Below are 22,245 nucleotides of genomic sequence, written 5' to 3'. Positions count from 1 at the left end.
TCATCCAGAAGTTAGTTAGCTCTGTATTGTTAGAAGTGTTTCTAAAGAAGCTGGGTGGCCATCTCTCAGGGCTGCTGTCACAGAATGGATTTTTGCCCAGGATGGGCAATTGGGCTAGATTGACATTAAGCCTCTTGCAGCTCTATTGAAATTCTGTATAACTCCTGTGTCTGTCTGGAAGAGTCAAATACACACACATAGAAAAGGAGAGGCTAGAAAAGTATAGGTAGGTATCTATATTTAAATATGTTTATGTATTTAAGTATAATTATTTCTATGGTAAGTGTACTTGAATTTAAAACCAGTGAAAAATTGTACGGTGCTTAAAAAAAAAGGATTTCCCAATTTATTCTTAGGATGATATATCTAGGCAATGTGAGTACGCCTGCCAGTTTCAGCTTTGAGCACGTGAACTCTTCTCAGTCCTCTTAGCCCAAACACTGTTCAGCTCATATGATGACCACATAGCCACCAGCTTGGCCAGAAATGTCAGGACACTAGAGCCAGAATGATGCTGGCAACCTGTGAGGTGTCCAGCAACTGAAAGGTGATTGTGGTATTTCTGTCCAGCTCCACTTCCTGCTAAAGCTTGGAGAAAGACCAAGTGCACTGTTTTCTGAAATCAGCTTCTTAGATGCCTCTTGTAACTTTGTGACTAGATTGCTAGTGGGTTCAAGGTCCCCAGACTTCTCTTGTGGCAAGAATGACTATGTGACTCTTCACCACTGAAGTAGAAGCAGTTTGCTGCTATTATAAGCGCTTATGCCTCACTGTGCTGTATATAGAAGAAATCTTATCAAGGCACTATCAAACTTCATTGGACTGACCCTCATGGCTGCTTTTGATATACAGAGGAGTCATTTACCTGGATGAACTGAAAAACACTTTGTAGCACTGCTTAGTACTTGTCCCACTTCTCTCCAAATTCTACCGCTCTTTCAAGTCCCTTGTTGAGCCCTCCTTTATGAAATCTTTTTAGTAATTTCTGCATTTGTGGGACTAATTGTATTGTACGTACCACTCATTTAACATGTAATCATATGACATTTCTCTTTTTTTGCCATTTCTAATGAGTTGGTTTAATTCCAACTCATTTCTGATACAGAAATGTGATACAGAATTTTGGAAGGAACAAAGACTGAAGAACATACTTTGACAGGATTCTGTCCTGGGTTTACTCTGACCGCACAATTAAGGTTGAAATGGCAGAGTGAGAAGAACTAAAGAGATGAGCCACTGCATGACTATTATAACTTTTTTTTTACAAAAGTTTATTCTTAAATGTACAACAACAGGCTCCAAGACAACACTTCATTCTAGCTATAGGTGGTAAGAGATGTTATGGCAGGGAATCCAGATGTTAAAACAGGAATGGAATGAAGGATCACCACAGCCCCAGGCACAAGGAACAGCTCAGGAATTTTTTGCCAGATTTCTTAATTTTACCTGTGGGCAGGGGCCCCTTCTCCAAAGCCTTCACTTTTAGCTTCTCAAATTTCTTCTGCCCCTCTCTTTGCTTTTGCTTGAATGCCTTACCTTCCTCGTCCATCTCCTTGACCTGCTTCTTGGGCTGCTTCAGGCACTTCTTGCCACCTTTGTGGCTGGACATGGTACCTGCCACTCCTTCCCAAGATGTTGCCCTGATATTTCCTATATTTCTGAATTCTATGGTTATTGCACTTGGAGCTCTTTCAATATTGGGGACTATTTTCCATGTCTGTGTGACCCCCACAGTGTCCTCCATCAGACCTTATATAAAGTAGGTAGTCAGTAAATGTTACAGAATTAATACATCCTGGATGCAATTAAAATGTAACAGCCTTGAATCTTGACTCACAGGATCATAGAATAATAGAGGTAGAAGGGATCTTGGAGACTGTCTCCATCCTTTTAGCAGGTGAGGAAAGCAGGCCCACGTAAGCGAGGTTTCTTCATCAAGATCAATTAGCCTTTTGTTTCATTGTTAGCTTTTGAGTGTGGAATCCTGAAGGTATTCAGATTACTAAAGCTGTACATAGTGCTGAATGCCAGAACAGCATATATCTGGTTATTGGTAGCTAGCGTTTGTTACCTAGTGGCATCTAGGTTATCTGGGCTTCCCCAGCTCATACTCCTAGAAAATGAACTTGTCTTTGTGAAATTTTGACAGAATTCTGGCATGATATTCTGATAGCCTTGCAAGATTAGGGAAGCCTACCTCTAAGGGTGGACATAGAAAGTGACTTTTGTGAGCTCTGAGGGGTTATCACCTCATGACCATTCCTAAGACCTGCTGCCAGGATGAGGATGGCTCAGAGAAAAATTTAAGCAATGCGGTTCTCCCTACTTTGTTACTCTGTGGGTGATCCTGATTAAAGGGACACCATGTCCTGAGGAAAAAAAATGGAAGAGAAAATGCAATCTGATAACACAAAGTTACCAGGTTTGAGGAGACATGGGGCTATGCAAACCAAAGCCAAACTCTGGCATGACAAAATATTTGTGTTTGTAGTGCAAGGTCCAGGTTCCTGAAGTTTCTTAGGTGAGATTGGGAAGAGGACAAAGTGACTTTATCATGATCTGTTACCAAGAGAACATTTTCTTTTTCTTTTTTTATGAAGAAATCTCTCTTTTTTTAAAAAAAAAAGATTTTATTTATTTGTTTATTTTTAGAGAGGCAAGGGAGGGAGAAAGAGAGAGAGAGAGAAATGTAAATGTGCAGTTGCTGGGGGTCATGGCCTGCAACCCAGGCATGTACCTTGACTGGGAATAGAACCTGTGACATTTTGGTTAGCAGCCCACACTCAGTCCACTGAGCTACGCCAGCCAGGGCTCCAAGAGAACATTTTCTAGATAATTGATTTGTAGGAGTTCAGTATTGTGCTTCATCTGGCCTAAGATTCTGTCTGTGACTTGGCCAACCAAATGACAGTTTTAGAAAGGAATATTTGCCTCTTTGTTATCAATTTGTTATTGTTCTTAGTTAAGCTCAACTTCCTGATAAAGCACATTCCTAGAGAATGGTTGGGTTATGTCTCCAGAATAGTGTGCTTTCCTTTAACAATTCCTTGTGGTTCTGTCATTCAGAATTTATCTGTATATTTCAGCCTCTACTACTTTTAGTGGTAATGAGTTTCACGCTGTCAATCCCCGTTGAATGCATCTTCTATCTTTTCAGAATGAGTCTTAATTGAGTGTAGTGATTTTCTATTTTGGAAAAAGTGAACACAAAGAACAGGGGTGTCCCCCAACATGCTGAAGTCAGTTGAGGTGTTTATTGAGGGAGGGAGGAGACCTCCTAAATCTTTCCCCTCAGAGGATATTGTGTTTAAGAACAAAGGAGGCACCTTATACCTCTTGCAACAGCAAGAAGCTAGTGAATTCAGGGTAATTAGGATAATACTTCTAGAATGGAGCAATGAGAAGACAAGAACCTTATGATGTTGATTAGATATGACCAGTTGATGGAGGGTCTTGGAATACTGATCTATGGATTTTGGGGCTTAATATAATAGGCAACAGGAAATTGTTATAAGTTCTTGAGCAGGAGTATATTAAAATTGAAATTTGTTATAATTGAAATGTTAAATTTGTTATTATAACTAAAATTTGGTGACTACTTAGCAGGTTTGAATAGGGACTTTGGCCCCCTTCAGTAAGAGGATGGCTCATTGCCTCAGAATTAAAAACATCCTCTTTGGTTAATTTTCCCTGTTGCTACTGGAGCAAAATAGGGTTATGCATTTTCCTCTGACCTTCACATAGCAATAAATCTGGAGGCTGGTTTTAAATTATGTTTTTACTATCCAAAGAAACTTATCCCTCAACAGACTCTAAGCACCACCAGAAGAAACTTGAACCAGTCTCATGAGTAGTTCTATATGTTTAGTGTACCCTAGAGGTAGTCAGTATGTAAGAGGACAGACAGCTGTCCATATCAGGAAGGACTTATAGCAGAGCTTATTTCTATTACATGGGACCAAGGGCCATTGTGGGGCTTTCTGTAATCCTCAGGTGCTTCCTGCTGTTGCAAGCACAGCTATTCCTTAAAGTCACCCTTAATAGCTGCTTTGGGAGCAGTTTCAATCAGCCACCAGCTTCCCAAGAGAGCTCTTCTGTAACCATTTATAGTCCTTAGAGTCTGAAATACTATTTTAACATGGGATTATTAGTCTTCTCTTATTCTTTAGCTGTTTTATATGTTAGTTATGTTTTCCACAACAAAATTAACTCCTATTTCTCTTGTTCCGCATTTGTTAGATCCATAAATGTTGATTGAGTGTACTGATCAAAAGGAACAACAAAAAACATAGCAAGAAAGCTATTAGGGAGACTTAGAAGCAGAGTATTATATAGATAATCGGTCCATGCTGCCAGTCTGTGAGGCAGAACCCTGCCATGGAATCTGTCTGGTTCCTTACTGGCTCCATTCATGAATCTCTTTTGATTTTTTTTTCATGTGAATTGAAGTCTATGTCATTATCATTGTCCCTCCAATGAAGTAGCATGCTAAGGATGGGGGATGGTACATGACACACTAGCCCAGCCTGGCACTGCTGGTTACTGCTGGTCAGTACCACCATGTGGTCTGTGGCAGATGTGAGAGTCAAGTCTTCCAGCCCGGCTATTTCCTGAGGCCAATCAAGAAGTTGGCAGAAAAGGACTTAAAAGGATGATGCCTCTTCACGTGGCAGAAATGAAGACTTAGTGGGGGACATGGTTATATATATGAAATTCATAAGAGAGAGAAGCAACTTCTAAGCCCCTAGAAAGGAGAAAGCCTCTTGAAACCTTGAAGACAAAGGAGAGTTCTGTTTCCAGAAGTGTATGGATGTCATTATTCCAAGAGGTGATATTGATGGAAAGTACTAGGGAGTCTCAAAACCAGTTAGCTTATATTTGTGAATGTCAGATCCGGTTTTTTAATACAAATTAGTGATGTTTCAGGATATTCCTGACTTTTGAGGTTGATGTTGGGAAATTACTACCAAATCTTCACATAGTTTATTCCTGTCACAGATAAATCTCTAGCTTACTGCCATGATGTGACTAACCTAGGGAGATATTTTCGATCATAACTATTAAAGACAGGCATGATGGGTTGTAGTTCAAAACAGTCTTAGCTGCTGGCTCTCTAAGTTTCTCCTTAGTCAGGGTAGAAAGGCCTGCTGGTTCCACATCTGCCTTCCCAGCCACATTCACTAGTGACAACTGGCTGCTAGTAGCCTCATCTCTGGAGAATAATACAATGGGCCTGTTGTGTACTTGTTGACATACAAAGTGGATTGTTTTAGCAGGTGCAGAAGATAGTCTGTGTGGAGATTACAGAGACCTTTATCTGTGATGGTGTAGCATAATTCAAATCTAAGTTGTTCTTTGTCTGATTGACAAACAGCTGTTGGAAGGGGACTTAGTTAAACTAAGTTGGGTGAGTTCTTTGCATGAGGGCAACATTAATTTTGTGTGTGTGCATGGGCGACAGTGTGTCTGTGTATGTGTGTGTTTGTTCTACTCTCCCTGTAGCTTTTCCTTATAATAAAACAATTTAAACTTTTGGTGTCCAATCAGATGGCTCTCAGGTGGAGACTGTACACCAGGGCAGTTTGAGTCCTAGAGACATTACTTCTTTGTTTTCAAGAATAATCTTAGGAAGATGGCTGATTTCTGTTAGTGTGGCGATTTCACTTGGCTTGTTCATGAAATGGAGACTTGTGTTTCTCCTGTGGTCTTTGTGCCCCTGACAAGTGGGGATGACTTTCATTTCTGAATTTACTTCTTGATTATCTGTACCAGTGAAGGAGAACAGTGCAAGATACTTCACAAGCTTGTGATACTCGAAAGAACTTAATTACCCTGAATTCAGTTGGCCAGATCCTTGAGTTCTCCAAATATTTCCCCTTACCCTTGGTGTTTAGGAGAAGAAAGTACATCATACAAAAGCAACCAACAATTGTTTAAAAAATATAAGCAGGCAAACAAACAGAAAGCCACAAAAATCATTTTGCAAGTTCACTACATATGTTCATCTTCGTGGCAAATGGCTCAACCTAACATTACAGTTGGTTTGCCACCCACCCTGTGGAGTTGTGCGTGTGGCAGGGATCAGGGAAGGATCATGTGGGGGTGTACAAAGTGCAGTGTGTGTACAACCTGTGATTAAATGTTTGCTCAGAATGGCTTGATCCCCATGCCAATGAAGTAAGACTTGTTCCTTAGCTTACTTTCTCCGCTCTCCCTCTAGCCCTTGTTTATCTATTTATAGTCTGCCTTCAAGAAGATATCTCTGCATAGGTCAGTGATAACTGTCATCACATGCTCCAATTTATTTGGTTTGAAATTCAGTTTTACTCAGCAAGTATTTGTTGATAGCTTCTTTATTCCCATACTTGTATTAGGCTCTTGGAGATAAAGAACCATGATGATAATGTTAGTAGTTGACATTTACTTAGCATTTACTCTGTGTCAAGTGCAGTTCTAAGCACTTTATTTATATTCATGCATTTGGTCCACAGAATGACACCATGAAGTACTATTATTATCCTCATTTCACAGGTAAGGGGACTGAAGTTAACTAATTTACCCAACTAGAAGTTGGTAGAGCCAAAATTTAAACCCACACATTCCTTCCACAAAAAGACAAGGTTCTTGCTCTTATGAAATCCAATTGGGGGAGATGAGGTCAATATAGTAAGAAACAACTAGGAAACAATACAAGGCTCTGGCATTGAGGACAACAGGGACAGAGAAGGGAGAGATTAATGCAGATTAGGATAAGCCTTTTGGAGGAGGCAAGATCTCTCTAAATCCCAGAGACTTCATCTATCAAACAGGTAAAATGGACTCTATCTCATAGATTTCATATGAAAGTTGGATGAGTTCATGCATATAAAGAGCTTAGTGCTGTGCCTGGCATATGGTGAGTGCTCAGTAAATTATGGTTGTAATGATGACAATGATAGCATTGATGTCTCTGGGATTTAACAGATGAGTAGGGCTGGGATGACCAGAGAGGAAGAGGTATGGCCTTTCAGGTGAATTTGGATGAAAGAGGGGAGCAAACATGATGTTGGGAAGAGGTGCTCAGGAGATACAATTTCCTTATTTCCCTATGGCTACTAGTCACCTACTAGCTGAGCTAATTGAGGAAGGAAGAGGAATCGATGTTGCAAAGTCAGTCAGCAGCCCTGGAACTTTTTTATTAGCATGGAAGTGTGCCGGACATACTCTGTGTCTGACACTGGGACCTTGCTCCATGACTGGTCATCTTTCCTCCCTCTTCCTCGAGCTCAGGCCTGATGTCATATGGGGTGGGTATGAAAAGCTCAAGACATTTCCAGAGTGAGAGCAACCTGTCGTTACTTGCAAGTCCAGGCTCAGTTGCTTCCCTCACGCTAAAAGTTATAAGCCTTTCCTGAGGCACAGAGGAAACATAACTCCCAGCAGGCTGACAGGAGGGACTGGACTTAGGGGTATGGGAGGTCCCTTGAGACTCTCTTCTGTATGTTATAGGTGGCACCAATCAATTAAATATTTGTTGAGCCCCCACTATATACAGAACCATATGTTAGGAGTTTTTGGTGATTCAAGCAAACTAAAAAGCATGGTCCGTGCTGTCAAGGTACTGCATATTTTATTGTGGTTACCATATTGATTCATGGTCAATATAGGGTAGATATAACTAAATGTTCAATTGCCTGCTTTCTCCAGATGCCGTTACCTAGCTGTCCAGCTGTCTCCTGCCATCCCTGTGTTTGCCGCCATGCTCTTCCTGTTCTCCATGGCTACCTTGTTGAGGACCAGCTTCAGTGACCCTGGAGTGATCCCTCGAGCCCTACCAGATGAGGCAGCTTTCATAGAAATGGAGATAGGTGAGTTTTCTAAGTAGCTGGCAACACACTGTGCAGGGGGTGGCTTTAGTTAGTAATAGAATAGAATTATAATAGTGTTGCAGATTAGCAATCATTTCTAGGCTTTTCTCTCTGAGACCCTGAATCTGAGATCATGATCATTCTGTGAATTTGATAAGACAGGTATAGCAAGGTTTGAAAGTCATATGCTTCCTTCTTGGGTTGCATTTCAAGGTCTGCTGCACTGTTCCCAAGAGGATGGGATTTCTTTTAATCTTTGGGGGTCATCAATCATTTGATTTTGCTTGATGAAAGCTATAAACCATTTCTTCATCAAAATATTTTTACATGCATGCACAGACACATAATTTTGGATGTAGTTTCAGGGATTCATAGAACTTTTGAAGCACATTCATGGGCCCTTGACCAAGAATTCTTGCTTTAGGAGAACATACAAGGTGGCAGGGGCCAGTTGTGGTGCCAGGAACAATTGAGAACTCTAGGAATGGTAGGAAGCAGTTATAGGTTCATTACAGAGTAGTCTTCAGCTCAGGGTAGGACCCTTTGGGACAGAGATAAAGTATTATACTACTCAGGAGCCAGGGTGGCTTTGCGAATTGAAGCAGAACATCCCAGGGCTAGAGGAGAGATGTTTTGGGAGCTCACACTCAGAAAGAAGGCTGTGATGCCAGTACTAGCAAGCACTATGAGCCCACTAGACCTGACAGCAGTGCCTGCCTAAATTGTTCTCAAGTCTGACGTACCTAAGTAGCTTAAGTCAGTATCCAAGCCAGAAAGAGTAAAAGAAAGGGATGCAGGACTTACAAGACTAAATGCTACACGAGTTGAGCACCAGTCTGTGGTTAGCCTTTAGTTTTTTTAAGGTATGTGTTTGTTTTTTGGATTTTAATATTTTATTTAACTTAAAACACAAACCTATTGGAGCTCTAATAGGTATTTCATTACATTTATGAATTATTTTTGAGGAAATCTACATTTTATAATATTATCTACCTATCCAAGAAAATAGTATGTCTTTTGTATTTTCAGATTGAATTTTATACCCATTAATAAAGTTTTTATGGTTTTCTTTGTCTAGTTTGTGTACTTTCTTTCTTTATTTTAATTACATTTTATTGATTATGCTATTACAGTGTCCTAATTTTCCCCATATGCCCCCCTCCACCCTCACCCCCCACTCTCTCAGGCAATCCCCACACTTTTGTTCATGTCCATGGGTCATACATATAAGGTCTTTGGCTACTCCATTTCCTATACTTTGCTATACATCCCCAGGGCTATTCTGTAACTACCTATTTGTACTTCTTAATCCCCTCACCTCTTCACCCATTCTCTGGGTATGGATGGGAGTGATGGGAAGAAAGCAGAGGTGTGTTGGTACAGCTGGAGTTCATGGAGACCCAGTACAGCTGAGGTAGTTAGGAACAAGATTGGGAGGGAGAGTTGTGAGTGCTGTCTTTTCTCCACCTGGGTTATTCTTTTATCACCCCCTTCCTATTAACATATGGAGAAAGTGAAGTTCAAGGCAGTGCCTTGACTTGTCTCTTGAATGTCACAACAGTTTCCTTAGCAAGGTTAGCTTTGTTTTGCCAAATCACTGGGCCTGGGGTCCAGGCTTGAGCCATTCTTCATGTGACCTCTGCACTTAGCACACTTTTCTTATGTATGTATGTATGTATGTATTTTTATTGTTGTTCAAGTACAGTTGTCTCCATTTTCCCCCACCACTCCCCCCACCCCAGCCATCCCCACCTCCCAAACCTGATCCCACCCTCCTTGGTTTTGTCCATGTGTCCTTTATAGTTGTTCCTGAAAACCCTTCACCCCTTTCCCCTCATTATCCTCTCCCACTGCCCCTCTGGTTACTGCTAGTTTGCCCTTAATTTCAATGTCTCTGGTTATATTTTGCTTGCTTGTTTGTTTTGTTGATTAGGTTCCACTTATAGGTGAGATCATATAGTAATTGTCTTTCATCACCTGGCTTATTTTGCTCAGCATAATGCTTTCCAGTTCCATCCATGCTGTCACAAAGGGTAGGAGCCCCTTCTTTCTTTCTGCTGCATAGAATTCCATTGCGTAAATGTACCATAGTTTTTTTATCCATTCATTTACTGTTAGCATGTTTTTCTTGATAGAAGAGTGCAGTCTTGAGTTAATACTAATATATATGTTTATTTTTATGCTAGCAAGTTTTCGTCAACTTACATTCAGCATTTAGCCCTATAGCAGGTCATCAAATAACACCATTTTGTTCAACATAGTTTTGTTATAACATGGATGAGGTGCCATAGGAACTTAACTCTTGCTTATATTAATTAGCCTATGGTAAAATTGGTTTCATTATATGTTGTTTCGCTTAAAGTTGCAGAATCTGATGAAGATAGGTGATTCCCTTGCATCATAGCACTTCATAGGGAGGGCAAACCATGAACTCTGTCTTACAGGTGCCTTTATATAAAGTACACACAAAGGAATATTAAGGTGGTATGCTGGTACTCATATCCACTAATGAATAGCCATCCTCGTCCTATTTATTTATTTATTTATTTATGAGAGATGGAGAAGGGAGGGAGAAAGAGAGGGAGTGAAACATCAATGTGTGGTTGCCTCTAGCACACCCCATACTGGGGATATGGCCTGCAACCCAGGCATGTGCCCTGACTGGGAATCGAACCAGCAGTGCTTTGGTTCACAGGCCTGCGCTCAATCCACTGAGCTACACCAGCCAGGGCCATCCTCATCCTTTTAAGACTTGTGCCACGCTTATTGTTTGATTTCACAGCATCCACCCCACTCCACAAAAAAAAGGAAAAAAGTTCCATATGGCAGATATTTTTAAAATCAAAGTGAATTGAAAAATATTCTGTTTTTAGAATTAACCTGCATAGCGAGGGTGTAATGAAACAGGCACTCTCATATGCTGCAGATAGGCATGGTGCAAATTGATACAATCTGTTGGGAAGCAGTTTGGCAATAGTAATATGGGCTTTAAGGGTTCAAAACCTTTGACCCAGTAATTCCACTTCTCTCAGGATTTAGCTAAAGGAAATAAACAGAGATTTATACATATTAATGTAGAAAGATTTTTAGTGCAACATTTTTCTCTTTTCCTTTTTTCTTTTTAATATGGGCCTAGCTATTTTAATGCCAGCAATTTCTTGTTACTGCTCAGATTTCAACATGCTTTTTTCTTCTGTATGTTTTAGAAATTAATTTTAACACATCAATATATTCTTGAGGAAGGAAAGGGGATTGGGATTGGGGTGATGATAAAGGAGATTTAGCTTTATTTGTAATATTTTAAGTTTTTGCATGCAGTATAATTTAAATAGTAAAAAACTAGAGGCAACTTAATTGCCCAACAGTATGGAATGGTTACATAAATAATAGTACATCTATAAAGTGGAATATCATATTGTCAATAATGTTTTCAGAAAAAAATTAAAAATCATGGAAAAATGTTTACTGTATAATCTTAAGTGAAAAATACAAGGTACAACACTGCATTTATAACATGATCTCAAATTAAAAAGAATCTTGAATGTTTATCTGTTAAGAGAAGATAAATGAAAATACACCAAAATGCAGGAATACCCTTGAGTTCAGAGACTGACAGTGATTTTTATTTTTTCTTATTTATGTTTTCTGTTTTTTTCCAAAATTTTTACAATACACATGTATTACTCTTATTTTAAAATTGTTTTTCTGATTCTAAGTATTAGCAGCCTTTTTGTGCATATATTTTATTTTTGCAAGGTAATATCCTTTTATACATGTTGCTGTTCAGCATACATTTTCATTTTGCAATATATTGTGAATATTTTCCTGTCATCATTCACTCGCCTACACCATTTTAAATGGCTGCATATTACTCCATCCTATGCATGTATCATAATTTACTTAACTGACTTCTTATTGTGACATTGAAGTTATTTTCAGTTTTTCACTATTAAAAGGAACTCTGTGACAAATATCCTTGTGTCAACATCCTTTGTATATCTCTTTGTAATTTTGATAGGTTCTTAGAAGTAGAATTTCTGGGTCAAAAAATAAATGTGTTAAAAAATTTGGTAACCACTGCCACATTGCTCACTGGTAATGTATAAAAATACCTTCTCCCCATTTTTGCCAACACTGAATATTTTTATTCGTCTTAATATTTGTTAATACAATTGCTGGAAATGGTATCTTTGTGTTAATTTTTATTTCTTTCATTATGAGTGAAGTTGGCTGTTTTTATTTCATGTTTTTTAGCCTTTTTATTTCTTCTTTTATGAATTGTTTTCTTTGTAATTGGCCAAAAACTTGAAGAAATATTTTTTCACACGCACAAAAAAGAATTGTGTGGCACTCAATGGAATCTGTGGGGGACACTCTGATGTTGAGAGTCTATTCTGAAAATGATAATCTGGAGAAGACAGTGGGCCTAAGGAACCTTTGATTACTCCCATTGCTTTTGGAAAAATGGTGAGACTTTTGGGTTCAAATAATGGCTAGCTGTGATGTTAACTGTCTTACTGATTTACAGAAGCTACCAACGGTGCAGTGCCTCAGGGCCAGCGACCACCCCCTCGTATCAAGAACTTCCAGATAAACAACCAGATTGTAAAACTGAAATACTGTTATACATGCAAGATCTTCCGGCCTCCCCGGGCATCCCATTGCAGTATCTGTGACAACTGTGTGGGTGAGTAAAACCACTAAGGCATTGTCTGGGGGAAAGGCTGAGTTGAAGAGGAGGGTCAAGGTAACTTTTTCTTGGAAAAATCAGTAGGAATAGATAGAGAACATAGAATTAGATAGGAAACAAGCTTCTGAACAACTGTGCCAACTGTACTTCTATAGGTCAAATTGGAATTTAAATATCTTCCAGTCTAAATTAAAAAAAAATACCTTTTTGGTAAATGGGAAAATAAATGGCCTGATTTTTAAATCTAGATTGTTCCTCTACTAGACCTGTTTCAAATGGAACCAACCTTACATAGTGGGAGGAGAACCCTAGTCCACTGGAGGGCAGCATCAGGGTAGGAAGGGCCTTGTAAGAAGTAGTGTTCCCAAGAAGAGAGTTCCTAGCATTTATTGAATTCCTACTATACATTAGGCACAGTGTGAAGTGCTTTCCCTTTCTCTTATTTAAGACTTTTAAGAACCCCATGAGATAGGTATTATTCCCATTTTACAGATAAGGAAATAGATGAGCACCTTTGTGTGGACTCATATAATTAGTAAGAGATGAAGATGGAACATGCATGATTTCCAAACCCTGATTTCTTCTTTCTTTGCTGCTGCTGCAAGGTTGGCAGGTATAGGTGTGTGCATAACAAATGTATCTGTGCCTTTATCTGCATGTGTGTGTGGCTTAATTTTAATCACTGTCTACTGTGTACTGAGCTCTGGGAAAGATCAGAAACAGTCAGTAATTATGTGTATCAATAGGCATATGTGTACAATTCCTTATACTATCAATAGACATACATCCAGCATTCTTTATATATGTCATGGATCAGACCTGTGTACATTACTTTCCTCTTATCAGTCAGTTCTTTAGACAAAGGCTGAAAAGATATATCTTGTTTTATATGGCAAAAAAGCTATATGTAGATAGGATTTTTTAAAGTTGGCTCACTTTATTTTTAAATCAACATTAAAAGTTAACATTACACAACTATATCTTTCTTTTTTTGTAGATAGGATTTTTATAAATTGAAATCCATTTAAAATGAGACAGAAAAGTTGACATTTCAAGAAGATCTGATGTGAGGGTTTTCATAAAGAATTTCATCTCATTAATATTCTTAAATATAAAAAACAGACAAATTGAGGTTTTTTTTTTTTTTAAAAAGCACTAACATTTCAGTGGAAATATGGAGTTTATAAAGCAGAAAATACAATTAGCTACTTAAACATCAAAAAAGTTTGGTCTGTCTGGTGTGACTCAGTGGATTGGATACTGGCCTGTGAACTGAAAGGTTGCTGGTTCAACTCCTGGTTGGGGCACATGCCTGGGTTGTGAGCTGGATCCCAGTTTGGGGTGTGCAAGAGGCAGTTGAGCGATGTTTCTTTCTCTTTCTTCCTCCTTTCCTCTCTCTCTAAAAAGAAATAAAATCTAAAAAAATTTTTTTAAATTATCCTTACTAAATATCAAAATAAAAATTAAAATAAGATTTTTTAAATCTAGAAAATCAGCAAAGGAAACCTGATAATACTCATTGCTACATTGTTAGGAGTGTAAATTGGAAGAAACATTTTGGAAAGCAACCTAATAAGATTTATAAAAGCCTTAAAACATGTATACCCTTTGATGTCAGTAATTATCTTTCTAGAAATTCTTAAGGAAATAATCAGGAATGTGGTAAAATTTTAGGTATGGAAATATTTACCTCAGTATTATTATAATAATGAATAATTGTCCACCAGTAGACAAATGGTCAAATAAATTGTGGGATATTTATACAGTGGACTTTCATGGGAAAACCTTATACCAAAAAGTGAAATGAAATAAAACAAAAGATAGGGTACATGTATAGTGTGATCTCAGTTACACATTTAAAAAATATAAATATGTATAAAGAGATATTCAAGGAACGCTTTAGAATTCTTTTATCTTGTTATCTATAGATTGTGGGATTATGAGTGACATCATTTCCTTCATTTAAAATTTTTTCAAGTTTTCTACAATGAGCACATATTGCTTATTTTATTAGAAAAAGTGTTATTTAAAATACAATAAAAGCATATCCATTTAAATCTGTATTTCCAATGTTTTTATATGTCAAGCTTGCTTAGGGTAAGGCTTGAACATGCCAATTTTTTCTACAGTTTACTTCACTTTTCTGAAAAGATATATTGTAGCCCTTTAACTGGGAGATGTATCATTCTTACTGCCTTATTTTTTTGACAGTACACAGTTCATTGTTTTTTAAAAATGATATATAGGGTTCAGCAGAAGTAATGCCTGATTGAGTGTGGTTGGTAGGGTAATAATATGGGTGTAAAAATTTATAGTTTTAATTTGAACATTTCACCTAAAATGTCATATGGTGTGCTTGAGTATGACATTGTTATGTTACAGAATTACATGCTTATGACTTTGTAATAAAAGAATTTATAATAAAAATGGGTGTTATTTGTGCCGGACCATGTATTTTATTTGTGCCTTTTTGGTTCATTAAAATAATACATTTTCAATGTAGAAAATATGGGGAGTACAGAAAGTATAAATAAAACTTAAACTCAAATTCACTCTCCATTTTGCTGTATTTCCTTCCATTCTCACTCTTGTTTGCAAAATTAGATCACACATGATAGAGTTTTTATTGCTGGCTTTGTTACTTAACATTATATCTTAACCATATTTTTATATCTTTAATACATGTTTTTAAAATATTTTAATTTAGTGACTATATAATCTATCATATGGTTATAGTCTAGTTTATTTAGGCAGTTTCCTTTCATTAGATATTATTCATAATTCTATTTTATTCATTATTTTAATGCTGTAATCAAAATTACTTAATTTTTAAAAAATATATATTTTATTGATTATGCCATTACAGTTGTTCCATTTTCCACCCTTTATTCCCCTCTGCCCTGTACCCCTCCCTTAATTCATGTCTATGTGTCATACAGATAAGTTGTTTGGCTTCTACATTTCCCATACTATTCTTAACCCCCCGTTGTCTATTTTCTACCTACCATTTATGCTTCTTATTCCCTGTACTGTTTCCCTCATTGTCCCCCTCCACCTCCCTGCTGATAACCCTCCATGTGATCTCCATTTCTGTGACTCTGTTCCTGTTCTAGTTGTTTGATTAGTTTGTTTTTGTTGTTGTTTTGTTTTAGGTTCAGTTATTGATAGTTGTGAGTTTGTTGTCATTTTACTGTTCATACTTTTGATCTTATTTTTCTTAGATAAGTCCCTTTAACATTTCATATAATAAGGGCTTGGTAGTGATGAATTCCTTTAACTTGACCTTATCTGGGAAGCACTTTATTGGCCCTTCCATTCCAAATGATAGCTTTACTGGATAGAGTCATCTTGGATGTAGGTCCTTGCCTTTCATGACTTTGAATACTTCTTTTCAGCCCCTTCTTGTCCGTAAGGTTTCTTTTGAGAATCAGTTGATAATCTTATAGGAGCTCCTTTATATGTAACTCTTTCCATTCTTTTGCTGCTTTTAAGATTCTCTTCTTATCTTGGGTAATGTAATTATGATGTGCCAAGGTGTGCGTTTCCTTGGGTCCTTCTTCTTTGGGCCTCTGAGCTTCCTGGACTTCCTGGAAGTCTATTTCCTTTGCTAGATTAGGGAAGTTCTCCGTCATTATTTTTTTCTAGTAAGTTTTCAATTTCTTGCTCTTCCTCTTCTCCTTCTGGTACCCCTATGATTTGAATGTTGGAATGTTTAAACTTGTCCTGGAGGTCCCTAAGCCTCTCCTCATTTTTTTTTTTTTTTTGGAATTCTTGCTTCTTCATTCTGTTCCAGTTGAATATTTATTTCTTCCTTCTTTTTCAAATTGTTGATGAGTCCTGGTTCCCTGTATATTTTTCTTTATTTCACTTTGCATAGCCTTCACTTTTTCCTCCATTTTGAGGTCATACTCAACCATTTCTGTGAGCATCCTGATTACCAGTGTTTTGAACTCTTCATCTAATAGGTTGGCTATTTCTTCATTGTTTAGTTCTATTTTTAGATATTTGATCTGTTTTTTCATTAGGGCCATATTTTCTTTTCTCTTCAAGAAGCTGTTACATTGTAAGGGTCATAGCCTTAGGTGTTCACCAGGGTGGGGCAACCCATGTCACTGCTTTGTGGTGCTGTCTGTGGGGGAGGAGTCTGAGAGGAAACAATACCACTAACTCAGCTTCCCACTGGCTTTCAGTCACTTCCCCTGCTGCCCACAAGCAAATTGGGCCCTTCTGGTGCTGATTCCCGGTGGGTGGGTTTGTGTACCTTCTAGGACCCTGTGGGCCTCTCCAATGAACTCTCCTGTGAGGTTGGAAGTTTCTCCTACTGCTGCAATCCCCTAGGTTTTTACTGCCAGAGGCTTTATTTCCCCTAGCGGAACCCTAGGTTGCCTGGTCTGTCTCATTCCCCAATTGTTCTTCCTGGCTATCTGCATGCAAATTTGGGACCACCTGGTCCACCAGCCACCACCTCACGTGACCGGTCCTCCAGCTGCTGCCTTGATCTGCTGTCCTCTCTTCCCCAGCTGCCAGTCTCTGCCCCTCCTACTGGTCTGAATGAATGTTTCTTCAACTCCTTGGTTGTCAGACTTCCATACAGTTCTATTTTCTGGCAGTTCTGGTTATTTTTTGTTTTTAAATTTGTTGTTTTCCTTCATTTGGTTGTGTGAGAAGACAAAGTGTATCTACCTACACCTCCATTTTGGCAGAAGTCTCAAAATTATTTAGTTTACAGATGTAGTAAAATTAGAACCTTCATACATTTCTATTTGGAATGGAAAATGATTCAACCACTGTGGAAAAGTTTCATAGTTCTTCAAAAAGTTAAGCATAGAATTCATATGACCCAACAATTCCACGCTTGGGTATATACCTATATTATCCTACTTGTGGCAGCATAACAAAATATACTGACTAGGTGGCTTAAATAACAGAAATTAATTTTCTCATGGTTCTGGAGTTTAAAATTCTCAAGAGCAAGGTCTTGGCAGGATTGATTTCTGGTGGGTGAGGCCTCCTTCTTAGGCTTACAGGAGGCAGCCACCTTCTTGTTGTGTCCTCAAAAGTCCATTTTTTTCTGTGCTTTTGCACTCCTGATATCCTGTCCTTTTCTTTTAAGGATACCACTCTAATAGGATTAAGGCCCCACCCTTATGTTCTCATTTAACCTTAGTTACCTCCTTAGAAACCCTATCTCCAACTACAGTCACATTGGAAGTTAGGGCTTCAATGTATGAATTTCAGGGGGTGTGCACAATTCTGTCCATAACAATACCAAAGAAAATGACAGCAGAGACTCAAACATTTTTGTATGTCAGTATTTGCAGCAGCATTGCTCACAATAGCCAAAAGATGGAAACAACCCAAGTGTCCATCAACAGATGACTGGATAAACAAAATGTGATATATTCATACAATGGAATATTATTCAGCCATAAGGAGGGATGAAGTGCTGATATGTGCTACAACGTGAATAAACCTTGAGTGAAAACATAATGCTAAGTGAAAGAAGCCACATACAAAAGGACATATATGATTGCACTTATATAAAATACCTAAAGTAGGAAAATTCATAAAAGTAGAACGAAGATTAGAAGTTACCAGGGCCTGGGGAAAGGGGAAAATGGAGAATTACTGTTTAATGGGTACAGAGTTTCTCTTTAGGGGGAGGATGAAAATTTTTGGAAGCAGTTAGTGGTGGTGGTTACACATTATGAGTGTAATTAATGCCACTTAATCATACACTTAAAAATAATTTTTAAAAAGCCCTGGCTGGTGTGGCTCAGTAGATTGAGTGCGGGCCTGTGAACCAAAAGGTCTCTGATTCGGTTCCCAGTCAGGACACCTGCCTGGGTTGTGGGCCAGGTCCCCAGTAGGGGACGTGCAAGAGGCAACCACACATTCATGTTTCTCACCCTCTCTTTCTTCCTCCCTTCCCCTCTCTCTAAAAATAAATAAAATCTTTAAAAATGATTAAAATGGCAAATTTTATATTATATATATTTTACCACAATAAAATTTTAATTAAAAACATTGAACTTGAATTTCTGTACATATCTCTATTTCCTTTTGAGAAATTACTGAAAATTGACTTATTGTGCTAAAGGAGGGTGAGCATTGTTAAGAGTCTTGATTTCTGCTAAACTGCTTTCCAGAAAGGTTCTCTCAATTTATACTACCACCAACAGTGTATTAGAGTGTCCATTGTACCTTATTCTACCTAGCACTGGATATTATTTTTATGTTCTTATTTTTACACTGAATTATTATTGAATCTGAAAACATTGAAACATATTTCTTTATTTAAATGTTTTAATGATTGATTTTAGAGTAAAAGAGAAGGGGAAGGGAGAAAGAGAGAAAGAGGGAGAGAGATGTTATTCCATTTAGTTATGTATTCATTGGTTGATTCTTTATGTGCCCTGACTGGGGATCGAACCCACAATCTTAGCATATTGGGACAATGTTCCAACCAACTGAGCTACCTGGCATGACTAAAATATATATTTATATGGCATTTATTAACTATCTATTTTTCCCTATGACTATTTTTGAAGGAGTATTTGTACTTTACTATTGATTTGTAAGAACTTTTCATATACTAAGGTACAAAATTTACATACATTACTGTTTTTTTCTCTTTAATTTTCTTTATAGTATTTTTAGCATATGTAAAATATTTTTTAAAGTTTATTGAGTTAAGTCTACTTTTCTTTGTCATCTGTGTTTTTTCCCCCATTACTTTTATGTTCAGAAAGTATTCCATATGTAGGATAAATGTTCATCTATTCTTTATGGTTATTTTATGGTTTTACTTTTTGTTTTTATTTTTTTTGCCTTTAACTCTTTAATTCATCTGGAATTAATTTTTATAAATACAGTCATACCTCAGTACTCATCAGCTTCAGAACTCATCAGACCCTGCACTTGTCACATTTTGATGAGAAAAAAATGTTCAACACTCAGCACTTGTTCAGGACTCATCACACTTGCTAGAACTTGTATGAGTCATGATGCCACCCTGCAAGAAAAAAATGCTTTATTGTTAGGTACACCTTGGTTTCTGCACTCGTCAAGAGTTCTGGAATGAATTAATGATGAGTACTGAGGTACCAGTGTAGTGATATGGGAAAAAATCTAACCTATTTTCCACCAAATAGCCAATTGTCTGAGTAGTTTATGGAAAAACACTTCCTTCTACCACTGAATATGTAATGCTGCCTCTATTAGACAGTAAATTCTTATATATTCTAGAGTTTGTTTCTGGGCACCTTTCATTAAGTTATGCCACATCACTTCAAGTATTGTAGTTTTATAGTTTTTTACTAACTGGAGGTTAAGAAAAACCACACTACTAATTTTTCAAATTTTCCTTGGCCATTTTCACCTAGTTATTCTTCCTGAACTTAGTAGGCCCACCTACTAAGGTTTTTCTTTGGGGAAAAAAGTTTCTGCTATTAACTGGTAGTGAGACAGATCACTGAACCCCTCAGTTCCTTAGTTTTCTCATTGGAAAAATATGGAAAATAACATCGTCTTTTGCTCAACTTCCAGGGTGATTGTGGGGATCAAATGAGATGGCTATGAAAACATTGTGAAAAATAGAAACCAGGTTTTTTTTTGTTGTTGTTTGTTTGTTTTTCAGTTAAAGTAGGCAATGATCCTCGGGTCTTTGAATTAGTTATTCAAATGTGAATGGTGGGGTTTTATTGTGTTTTGGAGGCATTGGCACTAGATTCTCTCTCTTCCCCCCTCACAGAGCGCTTCGACCATCACTGCCCCTGGGTGGGGAATTGTGTTGGAAAGAGGAACTACCGCTACTTCTACCTCTTCATCCTTTCTCTCTCCCTCCTCACCATCTATGTCTTCGCCTTCAACATCGTCTATGTGGCTCTCAGTGAGTATGCAGGGTAGTGGCTATTGTTGGAGTGGGGATAGGGTGGGAGAAAACTTGAAGACAGTATAAGGGGAGTGGTTGGGTTTCCTGGCATGACTTTACCATTGCAAAAGTGCTTTAAGACCAGTTAGAAATGAGCACTACTGTCTGTTCACATCAGTCAGTGTTTACTGAGTAATGTTGGCCTTCTCACTGACCCTCTGCTGGGGAACAGGGCCATAATAACTGGTCTATACCCAGAGTACTGAGCATTTTTTAGGTGATCCCAAAAGTTATGGATGTATTTCAGCTGTTTTTATCTTCTCTTCTTCTGCCTTGTAAAACCTGCCCTGTGCCAGGTGGTAGAAGGTTGTACCAGAGAAATGCCTTTTCGTAGTTTATGGTTTACTTTGGGAGATAGAAAATACACACCCATGTGTGTGCATGAGCACATAAACACACAAAAATTAGCAGATAACAAATAAGGGCAGATGGGGTGTGGAATAAAAGGAGTGATCTTGATCAATACAGCTTCCTGGGGAGTTATGAGGTCTCAGCTGGATTTTGAACAAGGGAGGACATGGATCAGTGGGGAAAGAGGATTTTTCTTGGATATTTCTGATTTATTTCATCTATAAATGAATATCTCCCTCTATACCCATGGTTGCAGGCTAAGGAAAAGGGAGGGGAGCCAGATGCTTGGTTTCTGCCCAAATGTCTAGATCAGTGCCAGGTCCTGCATTGGAGGTGTGATCCCTTTAGTCAAGAGACTACCTGTTTGGGAATGTGAGTCCCTTGTCTGAATGAGGGCCTATCTCTTGCCAGCTTGTAACAAGGGATAGGGAAGAAAAGAAGTGAGTAAAGACTAGGATAAGTGTGCATTTTGTTTTTTTTAAACTAAAGTCACTAATTTTTTTCTCTACTCCTCCTCCCAATTTCATAGAATCTTTGAAAATTGGCTTTCTGGAGACGTTGAAAGAAACTCCTGGAACATATCCTCCCCTGGCAGTATGTCCCTGTAAATCCCTCTTAACTACTTTCTAGCATGCTTTCTCTCTGCAGTTTTCCCATCATCTCATTTTTCAGATGTCAGAGAGTGCCAAAGTCTAAAATTTTAAAAAATGTAGCCTTAGTGGTAGTAACTAGAATGGAAGATGGCCAGGACTTAAAGGGTGGTTCTTTCTTTACCCCTTTCTCTACTGCCTCCCTTCCAATTCCTTCTGATCCCATGCTCAACCCTGCCTAATCTAGGGGGCTGTCTTTGCCTCAATAATAACTGCTTATGTAACTTGCTGGAAGTCTACCTTCATGTTACAGCTAAGGCTGATTTTGTACAGTAGTTGCATTTCTGAAAAGGAGATTCAGATGGGATTTCTATGAATCACATCCTGTTTTTCCCACTAAGTTTTCATTTATGAAGTTTATTTTTTGATGCATTTTCCATTGACAGTGATAGCCATCATTTAGCTTTGGCCCTCTCCTAAACATCCCCTTCAAAAGGCTAATGATGAAAAAAACAGAGAAACACTTAAATACACTAGAGACGTTAGAGTTACTCATAGTGAATAGACAGAAGTCCTTTACCTGTCATAAGGGATGTACTCAGTGAGTGTAGAACTCATTTGTTATAGGCCGTGGCTGGTGTGACTCAGTGGATTGAGTGCCGGCCTGCGAACCAAAGGGTTGCTAGTCTGATTCCTGCTCAGGGCACATGCTTGGGTTATGGGCCAGGTCCCCAGTAGGGGGCGTGTGAGAGGCATCCACACATTGATGTTTCTCTCCCTCTCTTTATCCCTCCCTTCCCCTTTCTCTAAAAATTAAATAAATAAAATCTTTAA

The 22,245-nt window shown here is 38.2% G+C and overlaps 2 protein-coding genes across 4 annotated transcripts in view; one reads left to right on the top strand and one right to left on the bottom strand.

The window, feature by feature from the left end:
- Positions 1–22,245, top strand: part of ZDHHC9 (zinc finger DHHC-type palmitoyltransferase 9) — a 36,480-nt gene that overhangs the window by 4,948 nt on the left and 9,287 nt on the right. For 2 of the 3 annotated variants that reach the window (XM_028522497.1, XM_036016679.1), the window contains 4 exons: positions 7,687–7,847; positions 12,376–12,534; positions 20,291–20,428; positions 21,351–21,399. In XM_028522497.1, coding sequence (XP_028378298.1) covers positions 7,687–7,847; positions 12,376–12,534; positions 20,291–20,428; positions 21,351–21,399 — 507 coding nt within the window. Of the gene's footprint in view, positions 1–7,686; positions 7,848–12,375; positions 12,535–20,290; positions 20,429–21,350; positions 21,416–22,245 lie in introns of all 3 variants that reach the window. The other variant, XM_036016680.1, reaches the window with a different exon arrangement.
- On the bottom strand, positions 1,255–1,886 carry LOC114504811 (translation machinery-associated protein 7-like). Its single transcript, XM_036016681.1, has one exon. The coding sequence runs from the start codon at positions 1,742–1,744 to the stop codon at positions 1,385–1,387; it is 360 nt and encodes a 119-aa protein (XP_035872574.1). The 5' UTR covers positions 1,745–1,886; the 3' UTR covers positions 1,255–1,384.

Source organism: Phyllostomus discolor, chromosome X (assembly GCF_004126475.2).
Source record: "Phyllostomus discolor isolate MPI-MPIP mPhyDis1 chromosome X, mPhyDis1.pri.v3, whole genome shotgun sequence".
NCBI classification, from domain to species: domain Eukaryota; kingdom Metazoa; phylum Chordata; class Mammalia; order Chiroptera; family Phyllostomidae; genus Phyllostomus; species Phyllostomus discolor.
This window is presented reverse-complemented; position numbering and strand designations above follow the sequence as displayed.